Source organism: Plutella xylostella, chromosome 29 (assembly GCF_932276165.1).
Source record: "Plutella xylostella chromosome 29, ilPluXylo3.1, whole genome shotgun sequence".
Classification (NCBI taxonomy): domain Eukaryota; kingdom Metazoa; phylum Arthropoda; class Insecta; order Lepidoptera; family Plutellidae; genus Plutella; species Plutella xylostella.
This window is the reverse complement of record NC_064009.1, coordinates 828,282-853,557: the sequence shown is the minus strand read 5'-3', so window position 1 is coordinate 853,557 and position 25,276 is coordinate 828,282. Positions and strand designations below refer to the sequence as shown.

General features: G+C 41.5%; 2 protein-coding genes across 5 annotated transcripts; one reads left to right on the top strand and one right to left on the bottom strand.

Annotated features, from left to right (window-relative positions):
• Positions 1–1,214: 1,214 nt before the first annotated feature.
• Positions 1,215–15,123, top strand: LOC105385128 (proline-rich extensin-like protein EPR1). Of its 4 annotated transcripts, XM_048631522.1 has the most exons (12): positions 1,226–1,392; positions 1,503–1,522; positions 3,563–3,692; positions 4,167–4,333; positions 4,800–6,513; positions 7,289–7,484; positions 7,863–8,100; positions 8,440–8,535; positions 8,978–9,145; positions 9,569–9,776; positions 10,117–10,255; positions 10,559–15,123. In XM_048631522.1, exons 4-12 carry the CDS (start codon positions 4,229–4,231, stop codon positions 10,695–10,697), a joined length of 3,003 nt encoding a protein of 1,000 aa, XP_048487479.1. In that variant the 5' UTR covers positions 1,226–1,392; positions 1,503–1,522; positions 3,563–3,692; positions 4,167–4,228; the 3' UTR covers positions 10,698–15,123. The 4 variants fall into 4 exon arrangements, with proteins under 4 accessions (XP_048487478.1, XP_048487477.1, XP_048487476.1 ...); XM_048631521.1 differs by lacking the exon at positions 1,503–1,522 and having other exon boundaries at positions 1,215–1,392; positions 8,993–9,145; XM_048631520.1 differs by lacking the exon at positions 1,503–1,522 and having other exon boundaries at positions 1,217–1,392; positions 4,167–4,324.
• LOC105383635 (sodium-dependent noradrenaline transporter) lies at positions 14,853–25,123 on the bottom strand. Its single transcript, XM_048631739.1, has 13 exons — positions 25,074–25,123; positions 24,838–24,909; positions 24,046–24,289; positions 23,104–23,240; positions 19,820–20,175; positions 19,136–19,289; positions 18,422–18,547; positions 17,768–17,993; positions 17,310–17,422; positions 16,746–16,871; positions 16,024–16,221; positions 15,500–15,634; positions 14,853–15,217 (listed from the first exon to the last, which is right to left on the bottom strand). Exons 1-13 carry the CDS (start codon positions 25,086–25,088, stop codon positions 15,197–15,199), a joined length of 1,923 nt encoding a protein of 640 aa, XP_048487696.1. The 5' UTR covers positions 25,089–25,123; the 3' UTR covers positions 14,853–15,196.
• Positions 25,124–25,276: the final 153 nt, after the last annotated feature.

The following is a 25,276-nucleotide window of genomic DNA, read 5'->3' as shown; positions in this document are numbered from 1 at the left end:
TTTTATTTTTACATGACCTACGTTCTTCCGACAACTAACATTTTTGCTCTCTTCAATGGAGCCCTAATGGCAGCCCGTTCAAAGGGGATGTTCGTACTTCGAATATTACGAAACCGCGTGACTTTTCGAGGCTCCTATTCAAAGGTAAATAACTCATATCTACGTAGGTACTCGCTAGATATGTGCCATATATAGGAGTAGAAACCGCCTGAGCCTATAGGGCTACCTATCATTGTCTCCACAACACCCGAGGTTAACTGGAAGAGAATGCTATTAGCATTTCCATTTTCCTATGTAAAAATTTATTTATTTATAAATGTGCAATAATTTTAATAATTATTATTATCAGCTCGTAAATCGTCCACTGCTTGACATGGCATGGCCTCTCCCAAGAAGCTCAACAACAATCTGTCCTCGGCTTTCCTTATCCATCCACTACCATATAGATTGGTAAAACAAAAAGAAATAAAGCTCCGTCACGTGGTCACGATTAGATTTTATACGAACCAATTATTATAAGATTATTATAGACGGCACGGCCAATATTTGCAAAAGATAAAGAGGTTCCTAATAAAATCATTGGACTCTTAGCAGAGACGCTGACTCATCGCTATAGATAATTTGCTCACCTTTACCCAACGTATTTACTTAGAAATTGTCTCAGTTGTCTATTCGGGTTCGAATCCCGGCGCCGACATGTAGGTACTAATGCGTTCTTTCGAATTTAAGTATACCCTTGCTCTAACGGTGAAGGAAACATTGTGAGTAAACTGGCACATCTAAATTCTAGATGTGCCGGTGTATTTGCTTTGTGGGTCTATCTCCCTAAGTCCGTTGTACTCATTCAAAAACGGACCTATCACGTGAGTACAAAATGAAAAGCGAATGACTTGCGTGCGAGTCACCTCTGACTTCCCTTTCGGGGATTACAGTCGTGAGCATAATGTGCTTTGTAAATAAGTCTGAATACCTAAGTTATCACAATGAGTTCATTCCTAAAAAATAGACTTTTACATAAACAGTCAAAGTTAAGCGGGCTCATAGGATATAGATATTTGCTTCTTTCATTTAAAAACAACACTAACTTGTCTATGGTATAAAAATAATGCCTGAACATCCGGCTACAGTACCAACATTATAAAATTACAAATCGTCTATGGTTACGCTGTCTATGGTGTAAATACTGCGTTTCTATTGGCTGGTTACCGATATTGAAAATGGCGCGGCTTTTGTCACATCCTGTTATGTGTTTTTGGGTGAGTGCATGGCCGCTCTGTTGATTCCGATCCTAATTTTGTCTCCTTCTCAATCTCAGTCGCTGTATTTATGTGATGTTAATGCAATATAATTCGTGATGGTGTTCATAATAAGGCCATGGATTTGATGAAAACGGTAAGAAGTCATTTTATTATGGTTAATCACTTATAATTTGTTTGGCTTTTGTTTCTTGTTTTGGTGATATTGAAACTGGCCATTTCATTAGAATAAATATCTCTTTCCAGAAATTGTGTGCACGTGGGAGGTAAGTTATCATAGTTATCATTGATTAGATGGTGTCCAGTTTCGGGTTTTCACGATAGAATCACTTGTGTGTTGATTTGTCAATACATTTACGGCACCCGGCAACTAGCCACTAACCCGAGCGTTATTACGCCATCTTATCCACCAAAAGTTCCGCATATTTCGCTTTTTTACGATAGAACTAATGAATATCTTACGATGGAGATGATTGTTAGTTGAAAATTATTATAATGGGAGTTGAATTTGGCCAACAGCAGTAGGTATGGCGTTTTTCATGTTGCTTGCACCCCGTTTCTTCATTATCATGACTTGACAAACCACATGTGCATAGTCGAATCCGACGCTAATTTGCACTTAAAACGACGAAATTGTTGGTTCACGATGTCAAAGGATGGTAATTTATAGAAAATACATGTACTTGTGCTTTGTAATATGGATTGAAAGTAGGCCTTCAAATTATAACCTTAAAATTTGACAGTCTTCATGAAGTCCAATGTTCACTGAGTTGCATGGAATGTCATTTGTATACATTTCTCTGGTTGGTTCAACTGCCTTGTAAAGTACCTACAAGAATCACTATTAGTGGATAGGTCAGTAATTACCTAACTTATGTATAATACTTAACATTGTATACAAGTGATATAGGTTGTAAATGACTTATTTGCACTGCTTTATCAAACAATTTCAATCAATTATCCTGTGTTTTTTTGTTGCACAGTTTTGATGAACATATTCATATTTGTTAAGTATTATAAAACTTGTACCAAGTGTACAGTAGAAACAAGAAATTGGTTGGAATTATAGCTAGATTTTGCACTTATACAGTATTTACATAATGATAACTCAAGATCTATAACGGTGGGATGTGTCTATCAAAAACTCTCATATGAGTTATTGAATTTCTAGACAAATTCAATCGTAGCGGGATGAGTAACTTGATAAATTTAAAACTCAGGTAAAAGTGAATGTTGTTCATTTAATGAATAGTGCACTATCATGCAATGTCACCTGCAGACAGAGAGCAGGTGAAAGTAGCTTGTAAGGAATTATCATTTCCAACTGTTTTCAATAAGTAAAATTTACCATATTGCCATCTCTATAATGTACAAATTCAAATGCAATAATTATGTTTGCAACCTTGTATGTTAGAGATTGCTGAACAAAAAATATTATAATACAAACCACATCTGATAAAGATGACCTCTCTAATGAAACATTGACTAAGAATTTTTAAATGTGCAGAATAATAATTATGTAGTTTCATTTGGTCAAGAATGTATTCATTTTACAACCATTAATATTTTTAAATGATTTTCTGTGTTGTATTTAGCCTATCAATTTAGTTTAAACTGAGTGTTATGTGTATTTTTGAGAAATTAATGGAACTTACACTAGACATCCAGTAAAGGTTTTCCTCACTATTTCTGCAGTATAAAGTAAATGGGAATTTGTAGGGCACCAAGGTTGGTAGTTTACTGCTAAGTGGCAACTCTTGTGCCATACAAATTTGTGTTTAGTTTTCAGTGGTTGCATGGTGTACAACTGTAATCCACTGCACATATAATATTCCTCTCTTTGCTTGTCAAATATATTTACTATGACTTTGAACTTACAATATTCATGAATATTCATTGTGTTTAATACAATATGCACATATATTTCAGTAAAAATAAGTAACACTGGTGTATTCAGTGCCAAAACCATTAACTACATGAAATATTCTGATGATAATTTAAGCTGTGAGGCACAGACAAACAATTTTGTGACTGATTCTGATGTTCTTCTAGAGTGCATCTATTCTAAAGTTATTTATATTCAGTCACAGCACATATAAATGTAACAAACGGATCACCTTTCTTCTGTCAACCAGGTGTTCGCAAGCTTTGTTCTTCTGGAAACAAATTATTGTTTGCCTACTGGGAATGAAAATTACTTTAAATCTTACTGCTTCAGTCTATTCCGCATTGTTATATTGAATGTGGTGCATGTAGATGTTGCCTTTACTCCAAAGAGACTAGCATAACCTTTCCTCATGTTTCAGGACTATGAATTCCTAGATTTGTCCGATGTGAAGGAAGCCGACTTGAGCAGCCTGCACAGCGCATTGTTCAAGCTGAATCCCAAAGGATTGGAGGCGGCTGGCAAGGTCCAGTGGCCAGAAACAGCCATTGGTGAGTTATGATTATGCTACTACTCTGGCTAATTATTTATAATTTTGATACTTTGCATATAAAGGGGTTTTTTTGTAGTCAATGTAACATGCATTTGATCTTGAGTGACCATAACAGTTTGTTTTAGGCACTCCCTCCCATCGTTGGGTTGCCTTCTTATTCAACTGGTGAAATTAATAAAGTATCTGTAGTATGACAAGTAAAGTATATGATTATGAAATCATTAATTATCTCTGCACTCTATGGCCCGTCATAATGTGCCCAATCTTAAAGAACTCATTTAATGTCTCTCTCTCTGTAAATGACTCGCTGGGGTGCACAAAAGGAATCTCCGGGAGTGATATATCACCTTTATATACATCCAGTGCACTCGGGGCAGTCAGCAACTGCCATTCACAATGTTACCAATCAGACTGACATGCTAAGAAGTACAGTATAAGCCAGCATATCTAATCCTCTCCATTACGTTTCCAGATATCCCAGGCGGGCTAGTCCGGGCGCGCGCGGTGTCGGGCTCGGTGGACGGCGGCGACGAGATGCCGCCGTCGCCGCCCCGCGCCGCGCCGCCGCCGCCGTACGCGCCGCCGTACCCGCCGCAGCAGTGGCCCGTCGCGCCGCCGCCCAATGTCTATGTTAGCCAGGTTTGTCGCCGATGCGGCTTGTTGTGTGAGTGGTGGACTGCAAGCGAATGTATGAGTAGGCTGGATTGTGGTTTTCATCTATGTGATGCTACACTACAACACGCCACGTCCATTCAAGTAGCAGTGGGCCAAATATTGTAGATTAATTCAGCTGAATGAGTGATTATCGACCTTATCGGTGATAAATGGTGGTTGAGTTAGAAGTCCATCTATTGGCTCATGATGTCAAGGCTTTATGATGCTTGCAGTCATTACGAAGTTGGTATAATAGGTTGGATTACTGTAGTACAATTTCCCTGCTCAGCTTGCATTATTCTTTGGTTTTTCCGACAGAGCATTTGATTTTGATTAAATTTGAGCAACAAACAATATTGCATACTTACTTTCTAGTTATAAATTTGGACTAAAATCATCTTACTTGGGCCTTTCCAGAAAGATACTTTACCCAACCATTTCCCCATTCCAGGTGACGGCGAACGTGAACGTGCACGGCTACATGGGGCAGTACTACCAGCCGCAGCAGTACGGGGACCGCGGGCCGCGCCAGCACCGCCGTGGTCGCGGCAAGCGAGCCCCCTCGCCGCCGCCGCCGCCGCCATACTACGTCCAGTACCCGCATTACTACCCGCCCGCCCCAGCCCAAGGAGCTCCGCTGTATCACCTGCCTGTTTATCAACCTGTGGTGTATCCGTCGTACCCGTATTATTATCCGGAGTACCCCATGCCCGTTGAGGGAGAGGAGAAACCGGAGGAGTATCCCCCAGAAGTGGTGATGGAACAGGAAGCGGTCGACGCGTATTATGCTAACGCGCATTATGCGGGTCCGCCGTACGCGCCGCCTGTTGATGGACCCATGGAGTACATGCCGCCCATGTACCACATGCCGCCGCCGGCGCACCCGCCGCCCCCGCACCACGCTCCCCACCCCCCGCATCACACGCCGCACCAGTTCAACGTGCACGCAAAGAACTTCGTGCTCCCCAACCACAAGCCGTATTCACCACCGGATAAGAGCCAGGAGCAGAAGCCGGCGAGCGTGTCGGCCGCCGTGGCCGTGGAGACGCTGGTCAAGGACATGAAGATCAGCCCAGCATCAGCCAGCCCCAAGCACTCGCCCACGCCGCCCGAGCCCAAGCCGCCCACGCCCGTCGACAAAGCACCTCCAGTCAAAGTGGAGCCCAAGACGGCCTGGACTCCGACCGAGCAGAAACCGGCCGAGGCAGTCGTGACGCAAGCGCCGCCGTCGGCCAAGTCCTTCCCGCCCATCCCCACCACCGCGGCCAACAAGATGGCGCCGCCCGTCAGCAAGGTCACCACCAAGACGCCAGCTCCCTTCTCCGGCGCCAAGCAGCCGCCCAAGCCGGCCGCGCCGCCCGCCGCCGTGCCCGTGCAGCCCGCGTCCACGCCGAAACCGCCCTTCGGCAACCGGCAGAAGCGCGAGGGTCCCCCGCACCGCTCCCCGTCCGCCGACGGCGCCGAGCCCCCGCCGGAGCACGTGAAGCGCGAGCCGCCGCTGCCGCCGAGCAAGGCGCCCATGCCCATCTCCATCACGCTGCACTCCGGCCAGGGCGCGCCCGTCATCGTCACCAACAAGTCTCCCTTCTCGCGCAAGCCGGCTCCGGTAGTGGAGGCCGCGCCCGCGCCGCCCCCGCCCGCGCCCACCGCGTCCGACTTCCCGCCGCCGCCCACCCCGCGCCACCGCGGAGAGCCCGCGCCCCCCGCGCCCGCACCCGTGGCGCCCCCAGCTCCAGGGAAATCCTGGGCCAGTCTCTTCAACAAGTCCTCAAGTATATCCACCGCTCCGGCGCCAGTGCCGGTGGCGCCTGTGCCCGTTGAGGAGCCCTCCAGCCCGACGGCGGTCGTTCCCCCGGTGAACCCGAAGCCTGTAGCTAAAGTGCCCCCATTTGACGCATCACCACTTCAGCAAAACGTGGCAGTAGTGACTGAGAAGGTCGGCCCAGCTGCGGTCAAACCGGCCCCAGTGACAGCCGCGCCGTCGGTGCTGTCGTACTCGGAGAAGACGTCGGTGGGCGCGTCTGGCGCGGCCGCAGGGGTGTCCAAGCCCGCGTCGCCGGCGGGCCCGGAGCCCCGCGAGGTGCCCGTGGTGAAGGACGCTGCGCCGGCCCTGCCCGTGCAGCCCTCGCCCTTCGCTGACGACCCCAACTCGTACAGGATGGGAGGTTAGTATGCCTTACGTTATGTAGTTTTGTACTCAAAGGGTAACAGTAGTGTAGTAACATATTATTATGTATATGGACATAAAAACCGGTAATATTGCTGCAGACAAAAATCTCGAGTACTACGTATCTTTTTAAGAAGTTTAAGCTAAGTGGAAGCTAAAATACTTGCTTATGAAGTTCAAGGTACAACCACGCAAAATATGTAAAGGAACATTCCACAGATCAATAATGAATTCATTAATTATTACCACGAATTTGCATTTTATGTAGATCAAGACCCTGATACATTAATGTCACATCCTTTATGTTGTTGCTAAGTTAAAATATTGAACAATAGTCCGTTCGATTGAATCAGACTCCTCTAGAAATGACAATATTGTATCCTTTCAGTCCCTCATCAGGGATTCAGGGTCCGAAGAAGATACTTCTACAGCGGCCGATTAACCACTAGATATAAGTAATTATTATTACTTTACTAAACACTATCTAATGTTGATCTAATTTGTCTCATAATTTCCATTAATATATTTTCTAAACATATTTTTACATATTTGAAAGAAACCAAGTATACTTTGCAATGATATAAACTGTGCCCAAATTCTTATTGTATCACTATATGTAGAAAGCTAGCTACCAGTGCCAATCAACCTTATACTTTTACCGAACCTGTGCTGAGAAGCCATTTCCATAGAGCCAGTCGCTGGTAACAAGCTTTGTACAGACGCCCTAAGCCCCTCTATCAAGAACTAACCCAACACCACCCCTTATCTTCCAGAGTTCCTGTCCAAATACACGCTCGACAACCGTCCAGTCTCGCTCCTGCCTCGGGGGCTCACCAATCGCTCGAACTATTGCTACGTGAACGCGATATTGCAAGCCCTGATCGCGTGTCCGCCCTTCTACAACATGCTGAAGGCTCTCCCCTACCAGACTAGAAGGGGGAAGTCTAGCACGCCCGTCATTGATGCCATGTGAGTTGTTTAAGTTTTATGGTGAAGTGGAATGGTGAATCGAATGTGATTAGTGTAAAATTGTTGGATGTGGATAGTGTTCTTAGTTTTGTTTCTTCAAATAAGGTGTTTTCGTTCAAAAGCTATTGGCTGAATTCTCATAGAAGTTTATTAAAAAGGAGAGCTTTTATCAAGGCAATAAAAATAACTGTAGGTTGCTATAATTTCAAAAATACATATTATAATGTTTTTAGAAGTTTTGAAGCTCACAATGATGGTACTTTATTTTTCGTCTCTGAACTCATTGTTGACAAACATCACTGAGTGAACTTCGACCACAACCCATACAAAACTATCTTCCAATTCTATCACCCAACTAAACATCCCTTCACCTCCCAGGGTCGAGCTATGCTACGAGTTCACTCCCCTACCCCCCAACGCTCGAGTATCCCGCGCTCGCGGCGCCGAGGCGGCCGGTGCTCTCCCCGTACAAACCGGGCCGCCACTAGACCCCGCCGCCGGGCAGAAGGTGCTCCGGGCTCTCAGACCCTTCCCCGGCTCACAAGAGGGCAGGCAGGAAGATGCGGAGGAGTTCCTTGGGTGCTTGTTGAATGGACTGAATGATGAGATGCTTGAGGTAAGTTGGTTTTGTTATTAGCGTGTGCGCCGACTGCATTATTTGTTACTTTAAGGTGAAATTTGTTGGATTGCCCTTTTACCAAAGATTATTCAGAAATATCAAAAGGTTATCATAAGTAAGCGAAAATTTTGTTTCGAACTCTGCTATTATATGGCATAAACCATTTCCTAAAGAAAATTACATAGACTGTCTTATTGAGCCGCTGCTCACAATGATGCAACATTATTTTTCGTCTCCGAACCCCAATGTGGACACCCACCACTGAGTGAGCTCATACCCCCCTCCCCCCTACCCCACACACCAGTAGCCCCCTGTCTCACACCTCTACTCTTGCAGCTGATGAAGCTGGTGGAGCCCGAGGGCGAGGCGCAGAACGGCGTCGCGCAGGACTCGCCGCCGGAGGACGAGGACGACGATGATGATGAGTGGAAGGTATTGGAGATTGTTTTTTGGACTAGGTTTTGTTGTGATGTAGTAGTGGAATTGTTGGTTAGATTGTAAGATGCGGAAAAGGCCGTAGTGATTGACTTGCTACCGTTTCAAGATGCAGGAGAGAGTAATGGTTATGTACAAATGTTATTCATGCAGTTGATGGGTTCTTACATTTGAGCGTCTAATGTGCCATGTGTTCTTTTAGTTATAAGATTGTACACAAAACAGGGGAAATACTTACTACATTATAAAACAGTATGGCGTGCGCAACTCCTCGTATGAGCGTGTAATTTCGTAGTGAATCGGCGGGCAGTTCTAAGAATAAGGCACCGGCCGATTCCCCTATAGACAAAAACACAGATGAAACCATATCAATTTATTCAACAATCCCCCTTACAACCGCCAAACCCCACCGCATATTTCATAACCATCACGCTTCCAGGTGATGGGCCCCAAGAACAAGGGCGCGGTGGAACGGCGCTGGGCGGCGGGCCGCACGCCGCTGGCCGACATCTTCCGCGGCCGCACGCGCTGTCGCCTGCACAGAGTCGCGCATCATGATGTCACTGATGCTGTGCAGCCGTTCTTTACACTGCAGCTTGATATTGAGGTGAGTGGGATAGATAGATAGATATTGAGATTAGTAAAGAACATAGTGATCATAGCCGCACATGACATAAATGCCTAACATATTTTACATGTCTGTAATCTGTTCCGTCCGGAGGTCCAACCCGCGTCCTCCGCTACCAGAATGTTGAGATTTCGAGTCCGAAAAATGGATATAGATAAAATAGCGTGTTTCTTGATGTTTCGGATTCAACATAATTATCAACTATATTTACCAAGCCCGTCACATATTCTTATTCAATTCCGAATATCTTCAAGTCTTATGTGATAATGATGCTATTATTTTTCGTCTCCGAATTAGCTGAAGCTAAACCATGTGGACAAACCTTACTGAGTAACCCACCCACGCACAACCAATCAGCCTTACATCCAAACCATTCTAACACATCCATCCTTACAATTCCAGCGAGCGAACAGCGTGAAAGACGCTCTAGAGCTCGTGGCGGGTAAGGACACCCTCGAGGGGGTGTCGGACGCCTGGCAGCAGCTGTCCATCGAGCAACTGCCGATTGTGCTGCTGCTGCATCTGAAGTGCTTCCAGTTAGATGCGGAGGGACACACGGCCAAGATTGTGAAGAATATCGACTTCCCTATTGACTTGAAGATTGATCAGAGTGAGTGTTTGTATTTATTATTTTATAGTAGTAAAAATAGTAAATTCCGCCACCTACCTTCCGCAATGGATTTGTCTTAGATAGTCATATTAGAAGATTGAGTGTGACTTGAAATGTTATCCATAATGGGAAAAGAGAAAGGATATCTTTCCTGTTTTAATTACTAATTTGTGGTTGGCAACACGCTTATAAAGACACACAATGATGCAACTTTATTTTTCGTCTCCGAATTAGCCAAAGCTAATCCATGTAGACAACCTATACTGAGTAACCATTCAACACCCATACTTTCCACCCAACACAAACAAACACTGCTGACAAAACCTTTCTCCTATTACAGAGATCATGTCATCCAAGTTGAAGTACGCGCAGAAACAGCGGCAGTACAAGCTGTTCGCAGTGGTGTACCATGAGGGGGTTGAAGCTGTGAAGGGACATTACCTCACAGACACCTACCACGGCCAGGCTGGGTGGATCAGGTGTGTATTTAGATTTCATTCAATGTATGTTATGTATTAGACCTTAGACAGGTAACTGGTATGGCTCCCATTGAACACCTGCGAGTGGGTAGGAGACCTTTTTACGACGGGACATCGTATCATGTTTATATGTGGGAGCCTGTTGTGGCTAGATTTGGAATTTACAATGATGCTATTTTATTTTTCGTCTCTGACTTAGCAAAAGCTAAAACATGGAGACAAACGAAACTGAGTCAAATCTTCCTCTATTTCTCACAACCAATCCACCAGCCGTCACGTCTAACCTCACCCCATTATTTCCAGATACGACGACTCCACAGTGACTCTAGTGAACGACGCTCAAGTGCTGAAGCCTAAAGCTCCGCGCATGCCCTATCTGCTCATGTACAGGAGACAGGACACCCTGCCAGTGCCTCACCGCGCGGCGCCCAAGCCGGAGTGAACGTATGTAGCGCCACAACCACCCGGGAGAAATATACCACATTCGGGTTGAATATACTACATCCGGGATGAGTAGATTACATCAGAGCAGAATATATTGCACCTGAGATGAGTAGATTACATCTGGGCTGACTATGTTACACTCGGGCTGAATATATTACATCTGGGCTGGCTAGATTACAACTAGGCTGAATAGATCACACCCACATGCCACAGGCACTAGGCCCTAGGGACACCAACACTTGGTCCTTTTAAGTATACACAGTATTCTAAAAAGGATTTAAGAGTTAACATGTGCCTGAATTTTTAGCACAACGAAGCGTGTATGTATATGTGTACCATATGTCTGTATATGTTATGGATGGCGTCATTACGGCTATGTATAGGTTGTTTGCTAAATTGGATGTATAAGTGTTACAAGACATTTTTGATTCTGTATGTACAAACTTTTATGTATCATACTTGCTTTAGTTCATGTGACACAAGTTTGGGACTGAATTTTGAATGTAAATAGTTTTGTGCTCACTTCACAGCAAATTTCTTTTTCATTTCGACACTTATACATTGCTATTTACAAATAATTATAGATTCAAATGAATTCTATATAGGCATAGATAGATGTAAAAAATATAGTTTTTAGTGTTAATTGTAAAGTACAAAATTTAAATCATTTTCTGGTTTGGTAAAAAAATATTCGAATATTTATGGTAAACATCCTCTCATCAAATTAATAACCGTATTTATTAACCGATTTCTACCCAGTTCCTTATATTTTTAGGCCTAACAGGTAATATAAGACTTATATTAAGCATGTTAGTAAGTTAATATGTAGCAATTTAAAGTTGGTATCAAATTTATCAAAAATATTGCTTGCCTCATGTGGCTAGATGTATCATAAAACTGGCTGGTAAACATGTGATGGGATTTTAGAAGCAGAAAATGTACAGGGATTTCAGTCCTTGTTTAAAATATATGATTCTATAAATTTATTCGATAGTATAATAATAAATAGGACGCTGGCGTTATAAATTGGCGATTGAGAAATTGTACAACAAATTTAAATGTTTACCAGACGTCCTTTTAGATAATGGCATACCGCGAAATGCTTTGTAAATAACGTGTAGTATATTGTATAAAGTAACTAATATTAACTATTATTCTTACGGTTATTTTCTCTATAAGACAACGGAATTGTGGTGTAATAATTTGAAAAAAAATGTAAAAAAAAGTTTAATTGTTCATTCTAACGATAGTTTTTCACAGTAGCATTTACGATGTTTATTACCGGCGTTTCATGTTACAGTAGGTAAGTGATAAATACATTACATCATTAATGTAATTTATAACTATGTCGGCACTAAACTTTAGTCGCGTCTGACATACATAAAACACTGAAATACATAAGGTATTTGCATTTCTATATTTGTATAATTGGAGTCGCGTGACTGGGGATAATGTAACATGAAAACATGTGGAAAACTGAAGAGTAGGTTCTTCAGATACTCGTATTTGTAATATATTGACGTCTGAACTGTTTTTTATGTTGTGAGCTTTCTCGGTTAAGTATTTGTTTAGGGAGTGTAGCGGAGGGTAGGCAGGTGCCTCGGTGCTGGCGGGTAGGCGACGCGTGTGATAGACTGGGACGTACGAACGAAGGAACGAATGCACTCGTTTACATTACTGTAAAGATTGTTATAACAATATAAGTGTTAAATATAAAAATAATATATATCGCTCCGTTGGTATGTTGTAATCGAAAATGGCTGTTTTTAATATTATTCAAATTCAAAATATATGATTATCTTCTCAATTTCGGGTAGCGACTGTGACAAACACATCTAGCTTTTTTTATAAATAGTGAAAAATTAATTGGAGGAACGTATCACATGTGTAGAAATTAAAATACATTTCGCTTTTACTGTATCTATGATAATAATTATAATAATGTTTGTGTAGATATAGCGACCCTTGTTTTTAAAATAAAATTAATGAATTTGTTTTGTATTGCGCCAAGCTGCAATGTTTTAAAATGATTTAACATTTTGTTGATATTGAATGTTTGATCTCAGCCGCGCGATCAATGGCAGCGGTCGTCGGGCCAGACTCGACATGTGGCCAATTAAATAATTACCAATGCCTTAACGTTTGGATGTAATATTAGCTAAAATATGGGTATTCGGTCGATACTAAAAATAAAAACTATTTTAATAACGAAAAAAACACTCAAAAACACCATTAATTAGATGATATTGATATAATATGCTAGATAAGATTGCACTTGATTAAAAGTATGTGTCCAAAAGAAAATTAGTCGTTATTTAGTCAATGTAATTATGATTAAATGAATCGAAATAGATCTTACTTATATCATTGATTTGATGATACACTTGGTTTACATGACTAAAGTGCTGGCTTTGCTAAAATATTAAAATAACGTTGTGTTTGTTCATTTAATAAGTCGGATTCGGGGTAGTTTGTATGTTAGTTAGTAATTACCGCTTGAGAAATAAGCTTTAGCAACGCCACTATGCGATATTTACACTTATTTTAATATTTTGTCATAATTTTAGCGTGCAAGCACGTCAAGAGAAAATGCGTTTCGCTTTTAAGCTTATTGAATTAATTATAACACCTTTTTTATTTTATTGCGTTAGTTCAGCACAAAAAATGCTTTAAACAAGCATGCGTAAGAGTGAGATGCGGGATGGAGAGTTATATTATTTTTACTTCTTGTTTTTAGTCTACAAATGCTGCCGATCGATATTTTAGTTTGCCTTTTTATTACCATGTTTACTAAGTAGACACCCGAAATATAATTCATGAATACATCTTTAATTTTTGCAATATTTGTAAAATATCTTTAAAAAATAATCGTTGCATCGTCTTGTTCAAGATACAATATTAGATACCTTCGTCTTAGTATAGTTATACTTTACGGCTGTATGTACCACTATATAAAAAACTCTGAAGGCGTTGCATTGATTGTACAATCATATCTTCAGATATTGCAATCATTGCAAATTAAGAATTTATATGTAATTTACTTTGAGTGTTGGTGTAGTTGTTACTATAGATTACTTTAGATTGAGAGTTTATAACGTTCCTGATATGTAATAGTTTTAAAGATGATCAAAACATTTGAGTGAAATCAAAATACGTCGCCTTAGGTTGTATTTCTGTTGGACAATACCGTTATCAAAATCTAAAAGTGCCAATTGACAGATTATGATCTATTGATTTGAACATAAAGGTGATCAATAAATTTTGCCCTTCTCAAAAAAGAGCAAGCTTTGTAACTGCGTACCAGAGCGCATAAAAGGACAAAATGTATTTTGACCATAGATGTATGTATACATGTGTATACGCCCAAAAAATCCCAAATATGAATGTGATCAAAATTTTGTATTTTATGTAATTTTTAATCACTTCTAGTCGCCATTATTTGATTGGTTTTTTAATAGTTACTGTACATCATAAATAGCTATTCCTTGAGGGTTAACGGTAGTTTGTAATTCCTTCAAGTCTACTTTGGCACCATAATATCCTTTAATAGCGTAGTGGCGACCCGTATCTTCGATACAGTCAAATAGTTCAGGCTATATTACTTGGTGCAATCGCTTTTTACGTAGTTTTACCGTTAATGTATATCAAGGCGTTTGGTCCTATGACTCCTATGTAAAGATTCTGCCAAATGAAATACTTATTCGATGCATTTGTTCATGATCCCATTAGTGCAATAGTTGTCTTAATTTTACAGGGTAGCTCTATAGAGTTCTCTCATGAAATAGTAAACGTTAAAGATACCATAAAAATAAGGTTTACATGCACGTGAAAGGTAATTATCCTCTCGGTCAGTATCCATATTTCAGTCAACAAACTGATATCCTTATTTTTGTGATATTCTTTGAGATGATCGGATAATGAAAACATAATAATTAACGAAGAGCTCTATGGTGCACACTCGAATTTACAATGAAACATAAAGCGGTCTACAACTTAGGTTTAACTAGATTACGTGCCTATTACTAATTTTCCTTATTTTTTATAATGAGAGGTAATTTTTAAGTTAGCGTTAATTTCCTAGAGTTAAGATCCAAGGCTGTATTCTCGAGGAGTGTTTTTTTTATTCAATGAAGCGAGGTTTATGTATTTTTTATTTTACCGTATTGGGTTTTTATTTGAATTGTTTAGAGAATAGATACTCCTGTTGGCCTCTACTGGCAATGTTCTTATAAAAAGACAAGATGTAAAGTATAATGTATGGAAAGTGTTTATATCCAGGCTCAGCATCGCCTGTCGGTCCAGCGGCGTGAATTGTTATTTGTATGATGTATGTGTGTATGACTAACTATAAAATAATCCTTTATTTTGGTAACATATTGGTGTTATGAGAAATTTGTGAATAAAATATGGTGTCATTAAGAAAATACGGCATTTTATTTCATATACTGTTGAAGTTATACATAGTTTAATAAATATTGATAATACTTGAATATTAAATCACTTTTCAGTCACCATGTTCTGAAACCACAAAATAAACGTTTTATTTACATCAGTTGTTAAAAATATTCACAATAAAGGGGCCTGAGAGTGTATTAGGTTATTAAATGAATAGTCTTTTTGCGTGCCGGCGGCAAACACTAGGGGCCTTACCACAAAAACTTAGACAGTATTTAACTTGTTAATAAAGTTTTTTGTGGTAGTACAGTAAGTAGCCGTATGTGTCTGGGTCTGCTCGCCGTCAATGAAATGAAAAAATGTATAGAAATGTGATACACATGAACCCTATATTTTTCCGCTTACCCTAATCCGGCACTTGAACAGCACATACAGTATGGAGCACGCGAATATGGGCAGCGAGCACAGAGACACGAGCAGCCAGCCCGCGCGCCGCTCCCAGGTCGAGGCTGACAGGTCCATGTCCGCCATGAACATTATCTGACAGAGGAGCGATGGAAAATATGATAGAAAAATCTGTATTTGCACCAATAAAAGGTGAGTTCTTTCACACAAAGGAGAATACAAACTTAGTTGTGCAAATACTAGATTAATCATATCATCACCATCATCAGGTCCTGGGATCCCTAATCAGGGACATAGGGGGCGAAGCGCAAATAAAGAAACATTATTAAATGTCACTAAGACTTATGGCATCTGGTACTATTCTCACTAATCCAACAGCCGCCTTTTCATATTGTTTCTTTATCTGGGCACACTATTCCCCAATTTCTAACTAATGCTAAACCTATATAAAAAGGGTAGAAAATGAAGTGTGAAACTGGCCTCTAAGTACTACTATGCACCCAAACCCAAATAAATCAACTAACCAACATAACCCACGGACTGACAGCCCAAGAAACCCTAAAGAAGGCCGGCGGGTATTCCCCGACAGCCTCATAGATTCCCTCACAGAACAGCTTCTGTCCGTAGAAGTAGGTCACGGCGAGCGCGGCCACGGCGGCGGCGGCGGGGCGCAGGCGGGAGGCGGGCCAGCGGATGAGGAAGTTCAGGATGTTTATGCCCATCTGGGGGTGGATTAGGGGTTAATGGATAGAGGGGGAAAGCTGTGTAGTAAGTGCAAGTGATTTAGGTAACTAATTGTGAACCATGCTAGTTCTATGGTTTTCTGTATTAAAGCTTTTATATTAGTTAGATCTATTTCATTTTATCTAACTCTTACTATTCTATCTATTTACACGAATTTTATGGTATAGATCGAAACAGAATGATGATGTAGGATGTATCCTATCCTATATAATTCCAAACAAGTTCGGTGTATTCGCCTCTTCAAGGGCCATCTAACCACCTCAGTGTACGTATAGTATCAGATGGTATCAGTTAGCCCACGATGTCTCGTCTCACTGTCGTACATGTCCATCGAATGTTCCTCACGAATCGTCACTATGTAGATGCGAAGGTAGCCCATCCCCACTGCTAATGGATAATCAGCTACCCAAATGTTATCGTTGAGATCCTACATCGCGGTAGCGAAGTTTTACAACTTGCTGTAAAACTTCGCTACCGCGATGCAGGATCTACTTCCACCCACCTCAGTACACAACAGCAGATACCCCACAAGGCAGTGCAAGGTACATGCGAGTAGGAGCGCGGCCCAGCTGTTGTTGCGCATGCAGGCGGCTGAGAGAGACGACATCATGGTTTGGACTAGGAGGGCCTGGGGGAATAGATATAAACATATTTAATTGATTATCCATGTGGTGTTTTAATGAGATTTTTGCGTACTAAGTTGGATCGCAATTTTTTATAATGTAAGCGGCCTTTTATAATACACATGTAGCTCAAGTAACTATACTTATACCTATACTTACTGTCCGGTTAAACGATGCCTTATAAATCTACACTATTATTATAGAGAGGAAACATTTAATTTGTTTGTTTGTATTAAATAGGCTCCGACACATAGACGATAGACGTTATAAAACTTATGTTCTGAAACTAATAAGTATCTTATAACTTATTCTTACCGGAAACCATTTCAAAGGTGATTCAAAGCTAAAATAGCTTAACGTAAGTAGGTATAGATATGCCTAAATGTTTTCAAAGTCATTGGAGACCTTATTATCAATCTCACAATTCTTACCTACTAACTTACCGTGGCAGTGAGCGCCAACACAAACAGCGTGAAGAAGATGAGAGCCGCCCAGAACTGACTGCCGGGCGCGCGCGCCGCCAGGTCCGACCACAGGATGAGGGAGGCTGAGGCTCCTGGTGCGGAGAAGAAGAAAGAAAATATATTAGTTTAGACATCTTCTTGGTGAAATAATCCCTTGATGACAAGCGCGCCAAATCAATGGCGTCGACGTCGAGAGGGATGATAAGTGGGACAGACTTGAACGATCGAAAGACGCATGAACAAGGCAAGAGGATTGAACAATTATTGGCATATCAATTGTTCAGCACTAGAATAACAGCCTATACGTATTATACCAATCACTACACCAGCCAATCCAACTTCATCATCATCATCATCACGACCCATCACGTCCACACTGGGGCGCGGGTATCCTTCCAATTACGAAAGGGTTTTAGGCCAAGTCAATCCCAACTTACCACTTTCCAAATTTACTTTATCATCATAATCCGTCTTCAGAGCCCCGTGTACCGCCCCCAACACCACCGCAGCCAGTATCGTAGACGAGGTGGACGCGACCAGACCCAACACCGACGTCAAATGCAACTGTTGTCTTTGCCCCGGGCAGTAGCCTCCCAACATTATCAGGGTGCCTTGTCCTACTGACATTTGAAGGAGCGAGTATTCTGCCGCCTCTCGCCATAGCTGAAAGAAGAAACGAAAAATTGGTTGAAAAGGGATTAGTTATGACTTATTATCTATCGTAATCCTACTGGGTATAAAAGCAATGCAAAATATCCGTTTGTATCTTTTTATATCGCAGTGGACGTCCTTTATGATGGGTACTGGGTTACAGTACGGATATTTAGGTGCATAGATATGCAGTTCATACCCTACCCAGCTCACTTGTATTTAAACAAACAATTAATTGTTCAGTTTAGCTGATTTGAACTCAAGACTAGACCACCAGCAGTTATTCAATCTGTACCCCATAATCGTGTACGACCCGTTAGTTACCCTTTCGAGCCACCCACGTTATGCTTACTACACCACTTTTTCAACACCCTGTATTCCCATCCCACCCATCACCAGTGGTGATGGGGATGGGTGACTCACCAGTGTAATGTCCATACCTCTACATCCAACAGCTCAGACCAGTTACACTCGTGCATCATCCGGCCGGCGCCCTGCAGACTCATGACTCCCACGGAACAGCACACGAGGGTCAGGTAAGCAAGGGTGTCTTTGAACAGGACCAACTGGAGGGGAATGAATGTGGGTGGTTTTAGGCTTATGAAGGAGGTAGTCTACCGATATATTACCTACTGTTTAGCGTCGGTGTATTGAGGGTTTCTATGTTATTATTGCTAAGTAAGACTGAATTGTTAGAACTTAAACTATATTTTAAATAAAATTCTGTTCTGTGTTTCCTGTAATTTCCATGTTTACTTATTACAAAACCTTAACGAAGTACACTTGTCCAAAATTTATAATGCACATGCAGATCTTCACACCCGAATCATTAAATCGTAAGAGCCTTAAAAAAACACTTGCATTTTACACCTTGTTCGAAAGAAATAGGAGTCAATATCACGTGTCACATAATCGAAAACAACCGATCTGTCAAAGATTTCTATGCGCATTATCAATTTTGGTGCACTGTAGTTGCTCGATGACAAACCCTAGTGGAGCTCTACAGTACTTATCGCCTTGGTGAAAGGATTACCCAGTCAGATTAGTCTTCAGTCGCCCACTGTCCAGGGTCCACGTACCTACCTAGTTAGTTGTAAAAGGTAAATATGTACAGTTACTAGATCACTCGAGGAGGCTCCTCATCCTCAACTCACCTTAGAATAGCTATAGATCTTCTTGAAAGCGATGAAGTATATCAACATCCAGCAGATGGTGTAGTAGACGGCGAGCTCCCACACGATGTTGCCCAGCCCGCCGCCCAGGCCGCTCCGGTCAGGGGCGTTTCGGTGGAGGTTCAGGACGAAGTTGCTGGGGGGAGATGCAAGATGGGTTGTTTAGGTAGTTAGGTAAAGTTGATATTATGACTGGAAGGCTCGTTGGTTTACAGTAATAATAAGACTACTAGGTACTTAATACTTATAGGTAGGCACTAGGTACTTATTATGAAAATGGCGGTGGAAGGTGTAGTTATAAGTACCTACTTCCGCAATGTTACCCTACCCTACCGTACATGAGGTACCTAAGTATAACTACATTTCAATACCGACCGCTACCTGCATGCCGATAGAGGCACCTATTGCTAACGAATGGTGTGACAACTACCTACATATTTCACTAACAATGAAGATGATGTTCCCAATCTACCTAACTACCAAATATCCATGTAACTAATAAGTACCTACCTAACTATCTACCGCACCTATAAACACTAAATAGGTACCACAAACAAAAACTGCCCAAACGACTAATGCAACTAAAAAAACAACTTGCCGTGGCTACCCAAAAACACTAAATACCATAACAACCAAAACAAATCCACATCAAATCAAAATACTAACTAAAAGAAACTCGCAGCAGGCGTATCAGCCCCGGGCGCGGCAGCCCTATGCCGGCCACTGCAAGGGGGCCTCGCCGCCGCCGCGCAGTGCAGCCAGGGCAGGAAGTGGTGGCAGGAGTGGACGAGGTAGTGCAGGCTGTAGGCAGCCACCAGGCTGAGCGGCATGGCCGTGAGGAGGCAGATGCAGAGCGACGTGAAGGAGGTTCCTAGAAGATAGAACAGCAGGGGATAAAGCGCGAAGTGAGTGCTTTCTATGCCGCGCGGCGTACCTAAGCGTAATTGCGTAATCTTAAACTTTCTGGTGTCCTGTGACCCCGTGTTGTCTATCTTGCTATATGCTACTGCTGCTGCTTTAACCTGTATCTAGGTACCTAATTAGTTAACTAGGTAAGTAAATTTAACAGTTTGGCAGCGCTTTAATAGGACTAAAACTATCGGGCCACCAATACAGTATGGTGTATGCTAATTCTAAAGGAGCCTAAGCATCAGGAGCAGTGCAGCCAGGGCAGGAAGTGGTGGCAGGAGTGGACGAGGTAGTGCAGGCTGTAGGCAGCCACCAGGCTGAGCGGCATGGCCGTGAGGAGGCAGATGCAGAGAGAGGTGAATGAGGTTCCTAAAGGTAAAATATCAGTGGATAAAGTGTGCTTTCTAGGCCGCGTGACGTAAGCGTCAGTGCCAGGGGCGTATTTAAAGATTGCGCGCCCTGGGCTCCTGAAGTTTTCCGCCCCATCAAGGAATGAAAGAACACCAAAAAAAGATATTTTTTTTTTCTGTGTACAAAATTCGTAACAAACTTCTTTATTATATCATCGTAATCAATTTTATTAGTTAAATCAGCTTCAATATTCAAAATTGCCAAATTATTCAGCCTTTCTTCGATAAGACTCGATCTTAAATAGTTTTTTATTCTTTTTAAAACTGAAAATGCTAAAAATTCTGCACAATAGTTTGTCACTGCAGTACTAAGAAACTGTGGCGGATTTAGAAATTTGACGCTAGTAAGCCATTCAATTTTTGGCACCCCTTCTGACTTCTGAAATTAAATTCGTTAGTTTAATCCCGTTATTAGTATGATTGTGAACTTAATGATATTTCTATCTGTCTGTCAGTCACCAACTCTTCAGATGTTTCATCAAATCTTTTTTTAAGGTTCCGTCGCTCAAAAGGAAAAAAGGAACCATTATAGGATCACTTTGTTGTCCGTCTGTGTGTCGGTCTGTCTCTCTATCTGTCACCACCCTTTTTCTCAGAAACGGGTTAAGATATCAAGCTGACATTTCGCAAATATATACGTTACGGCCCGAAAAAGTAGTAAAATAAAATATTTAAATTTTTTTTTGGTGTCTACCATACACGGATTTTGGCCAGTTCTGGCCATGTATTATTTAGCGATTTTGTTGGTTTGTCGTCGACACGATAAGAAGAAGAAGAAGAAAGTGGGGATGATTTTTTTTTCGTTGGTGTGGGGTATCCTTGAATAGGTCTTTCAGAAATATTAAAGGTTTGCTCAAACCATTTTTTTATCAGTAATTGGTTTACGAAATATTAAGCATTATTATATTATGTAGGTATTTACATATCATTTTAATATGCAGTTTATAATTACCTATCTCTTGTTTTCACACGTTACCCTTTTTCATATTGTCTATTCCCTATCTATGTGGTTGTCTGGAAGAGATTACTTTTAGTAATAAGGCCGCCGATTGTACTATTTATTTTCTATATTTGTGAAACTGTTTCTTTTGTGTGCAATAAAGAGTATTTTATCTTTTAGCTTCAAAGTGCAAATTTTTGGTAGACTCAAGTGTCCTCCCCCTAAATATTTGGTCCAAAAAATATATATAAAATCACTGATTTAGTACATATGACAAAATTCCACACAACTACCATTACCACCGTTAGCAGTTTCTCCAAATTCGAAAGTATTCCCGCCGCTTCTTGTCGCGTTACAGGCTTTTCAGTAATATCATCTTTGATTCATTTCAAAGTCTGAGTAACTGTGTGCCAAGAATCTCTTAAACAATTAGGTACATTTTTCTTTTATGGCTGACCAACGTCTCAAATTCACTCTATTCAGGGTTTTGCATTTCCCTCTCTACTCATTAATTTAAGCCAGCGTTGTGTCGAATTTACAAAAAAAATAACGTAAATTTCTTGTAGCAGCATGAAAAAGTGACAAACTTCTGAGCATGATTCAGCAGCCGCAGTTGCAGCAATACTTATTATATTACAGTGCGTTTATTTATATATGGATTGTGTACACGTAAATGATTTTTTTTTAAACCTGTAAAGTAGGTTTTTTTATTTGCCGCCCCTCTAAATCTACCGGTCTAGGCACTGGCCTACTTGGTCTATTGGTAAATCTGCTGCCACTGCACTAAGAAATATACGCATCGCAATTTCTATATAAAGAAAATGCCTCTTTTAAATCATTTTTCTTAATTAAAAAAAAAAAAAAAAAAAATTACAAAAAATTCTTTAGTAAGATGCATTCACTTTTGGAGGGATAATGCGTTTGATTTAATTTCCGCTTCAGAAAGTGTACCCAAATTGGATAAAAATATTCTATTCCGACTTCTGTTCCACTACTTCGCCGCCCCAGAGCCTGCGTATAGCAGTCAGTGTAGAGTACCTACCGACCTACATATGTATAAAAACATTGTGGTGATAGATTTGCATAGATCTTCAGAACAAAAAGAAAAGATTTTTCTGGGCAACTAAGTGAGGCAATTTTTTTTCTTTAGATTTCCTTAAAAAAAATAGACTATTCCACCAGTTCAGAAAAGAACAAAGGCCGGCTTTCATATTTTAAATCAAATTTCTTAAGACATGAAATCAACATGTGGAAAGAGGGCCGTTCTGGGCTCACGTCCTAAAATATTGTTCTGTACTTTTTTAATTCTCCAACATAAAGCCCAAGGGCGGCCTACCAGCCGCCCCTGAGCCGTCCTTCGCCGCCTGCCGCCCCGGGCTGTAGCCCTTTTAGCCCTAGGGTAAATACGCCCCTGGTCAGTGCGTAAGCTTAAACTTTCTGGTGTCTTGTGATCGTGTGTTGGCTGTCTTGCTATATGCTACTGCTGCTGTTTTACCCTGTATCTAGTTACCCAGGTAAGTATATTAGATAGTTTTGCAGCGTTTTATTAGAAGTAGAACCATGGAGCCACCTATGTGAAAACGTTTGTGCGGTAGTTCTAAATAAGGGGGCTACAGTTTGGCACATCTTTAGTAGCAGTAGAACCATTGGGCCACCAATGCAGCATGGTGTATGCTAATTCTAAAGGGGACTAAGATGAGCCCAGTGCAGTGCAGCCAGGGCAGGAAGTGGTGGCAGGAGTGGACCAGGTAGTGCAGGCTGTAGGCAGCCACCAGGCTGAGCGGCATGGCCGTGAGGAGGCAGATGCAGAGCGACGTGAAGGAGGTCCCTGGGGAATGGAGTAGGTTTAAGCGCAGCGGTGGACAAAGCGTGCGCACTTTCTCTGCTCTCAGCTCTTTGCTGCGCGGGCGTAATTTAAGCGTAGGTAATTGCGTAAGCCTAAACTTTATGGTGTCTTGTGATCGTGTGTTGTCTGTCTTGCTATACTTATATTACTTATGCTACTGCTGCTGCCATAACCTGTATATTATGCACTTTGACAGCGCAACAAGGAGTAGAACCAACAGCGAGTAGCCAATAGATGATAATAAGTAAGGGGCTAAGATAAGCCGCCGCGCAGTGCAGCCAGGGAAGGAAGTGGTGGCAGGAGTGGACGAGGTAGTGCAGGCTGTAGGCAGCCACCAGGCTGAGCGGCATGGCCGAGAGGAGGCAGATGGAAAGTGATGTGAAGGAGGTTCCTGGAGGGTGGAGCGTGTTTCAGCCGTTTATTTATTTATTTATTTAACATAAGCCGTTGTAGTAACGATCATGCTCAGTCAACAATCAACAATCGCCACTGCTGGGCCTAGGTTTTCATAGGTTGTCGCACTAAGTACTATTCTTTTCCAACCACTATGTTCTAACAGCTTACAGTACTAACAGATTAAGATACTTTTGTAATAGTAGAAAACAGTAGCGCGGCGAAAAAAACGATAATGGAAAGCATAAAGGAAATAAAATATCTTCATGTCACATCAGTAGCGTAGCAAACAAGTCTGGTGACTATTAGTGGCGACCTATGTTGGTTCAACACATTCGTACGAAATCATAAAGTACCTACCTACCAACATAATATAAAGCTCATACTCCCATACCTCTAGCAAGCGGCGAAATGTCCCAGCACTGCACCAGATTCTTCCTCGTCACGGCTCCCACGGCCAGCTCCAGATAAAACAGAGGGAAGGCGACCAGCACACTGAACACCAGGTAGAGTATCAGGAATGGGACATGTCGGGACAAGTCGTCCACGTAGGGGTGCCACCAGAGCTGCGTGATGCTGATGCAGGTGGATACCACTAGCTGGTGATAGGTGATGTGGTTGGACCAGCGGTCTGTGTCCTGGAATGTTTTGAAACTTTAAGTGGGTGATAGACGTACGAGTAAGAACGCGTACTTATTCGTTTGTGAAGTAGGTACCTAGTTACGATCGAAAATACTTCCATCTACTCGTAGTTACGTCCATCACCCATTTCAGGTAACATTAATGTCAGAGCTTGGACGAAGAAGGCACCACAACCACTTAAAGCAGCACCCACGGCATAGAATATTTATTTACGTAGATATAATCTTATACCTAAAGCACGAAGCGTTAATGACATCGCTGCTGTCGTTTATCTACGTGGATAAAGATACCATGCCACAGGGGCCTTGTCACTAAAAATACTTACCTAATACATTTGGAATAGGTAAATTACAATAAGTTTTATCTAAATAATTATGGTTGCTGAAGTTTAGAAATCATTTGGTGGCAGGTTTTTTAGTGTGGCTCACTACTTTAACTGCTGGACTTAAGGCTTTCCCCAGGGAGCACCACTAAACCCTAAGCCCAAACATCACTAAAGGCGCCGCAACAGGCAAGGGTGTAGGTAGATACAAAATTTACTCACAAAATCTTCAGCTCCATAGTCAGAGGGGCCTTCAGAGAAGGTTCCTGTTTTAGTTTTAGACGCAGAAGTAGTCTGGAAGATCAAAACATCAAGTCAGCAAAAATATACTTGTAAATTGTCTAGTAAATTGTAGACCTACCATACTTTCAATATGTTAACGTAATCAATTATGAAATACTCAATACTCAAAAATATTATGTATTTTGTGATAAATAATGCGCTGTATGTATACTTACTGCAGTTTCACTCATTTTATGGTAATATTTCTGAAATAATAATCATTTATGACATGACAACGTTTAGAAACTACAAGATCGGGTTATTATTCTGAGGGCAGAATACAGTTCTGAGAATAATTACATCCTCGGTGTAAAAAAATCAATCCAAAATATTAAAATAAGTATATTGCTATCCGGCTTTAACAAGGACTTTGTATATA

Excerpts from the sequence above, each read along its gene's own strand:
- LOC105385128 (XM_048631519.1), top strand. Across the intron at positions 7,485-7,862 it reads ACGCCCGTCATTGATGCCAT|GGTCGAGCTATGCTACGAGT; the intron begins GTGAGTTGTTTA and ends TTCACCTCCCAG. Across the intron at positions 9,777-10,116 it reads TGACTTGAAGATTGATCAGA|AGATCATGTCATCCAAGTTG; the intron begins GTGAGTGTTTGT and ends CTCCTATTACAG.
- LOC105383635 (XM_048631739.1), bottom strand. Across the intron at positions 16,872-17,309 it reads TGTTGGCGCTCACTGCCACG|GCCCTCCTAGTCCAAACCAT; the intron begins GTAAGTTAGTAG and ends CTATTCCCCCAG. Across the intron at positions 15,218-15,499 it reads TGTTCAAGTGCCGGATTAGG|AACATGGTGACTGAAAAGTG; the intron begins GTAAGCGGAAAA and ends TTGTGGTTTCAG.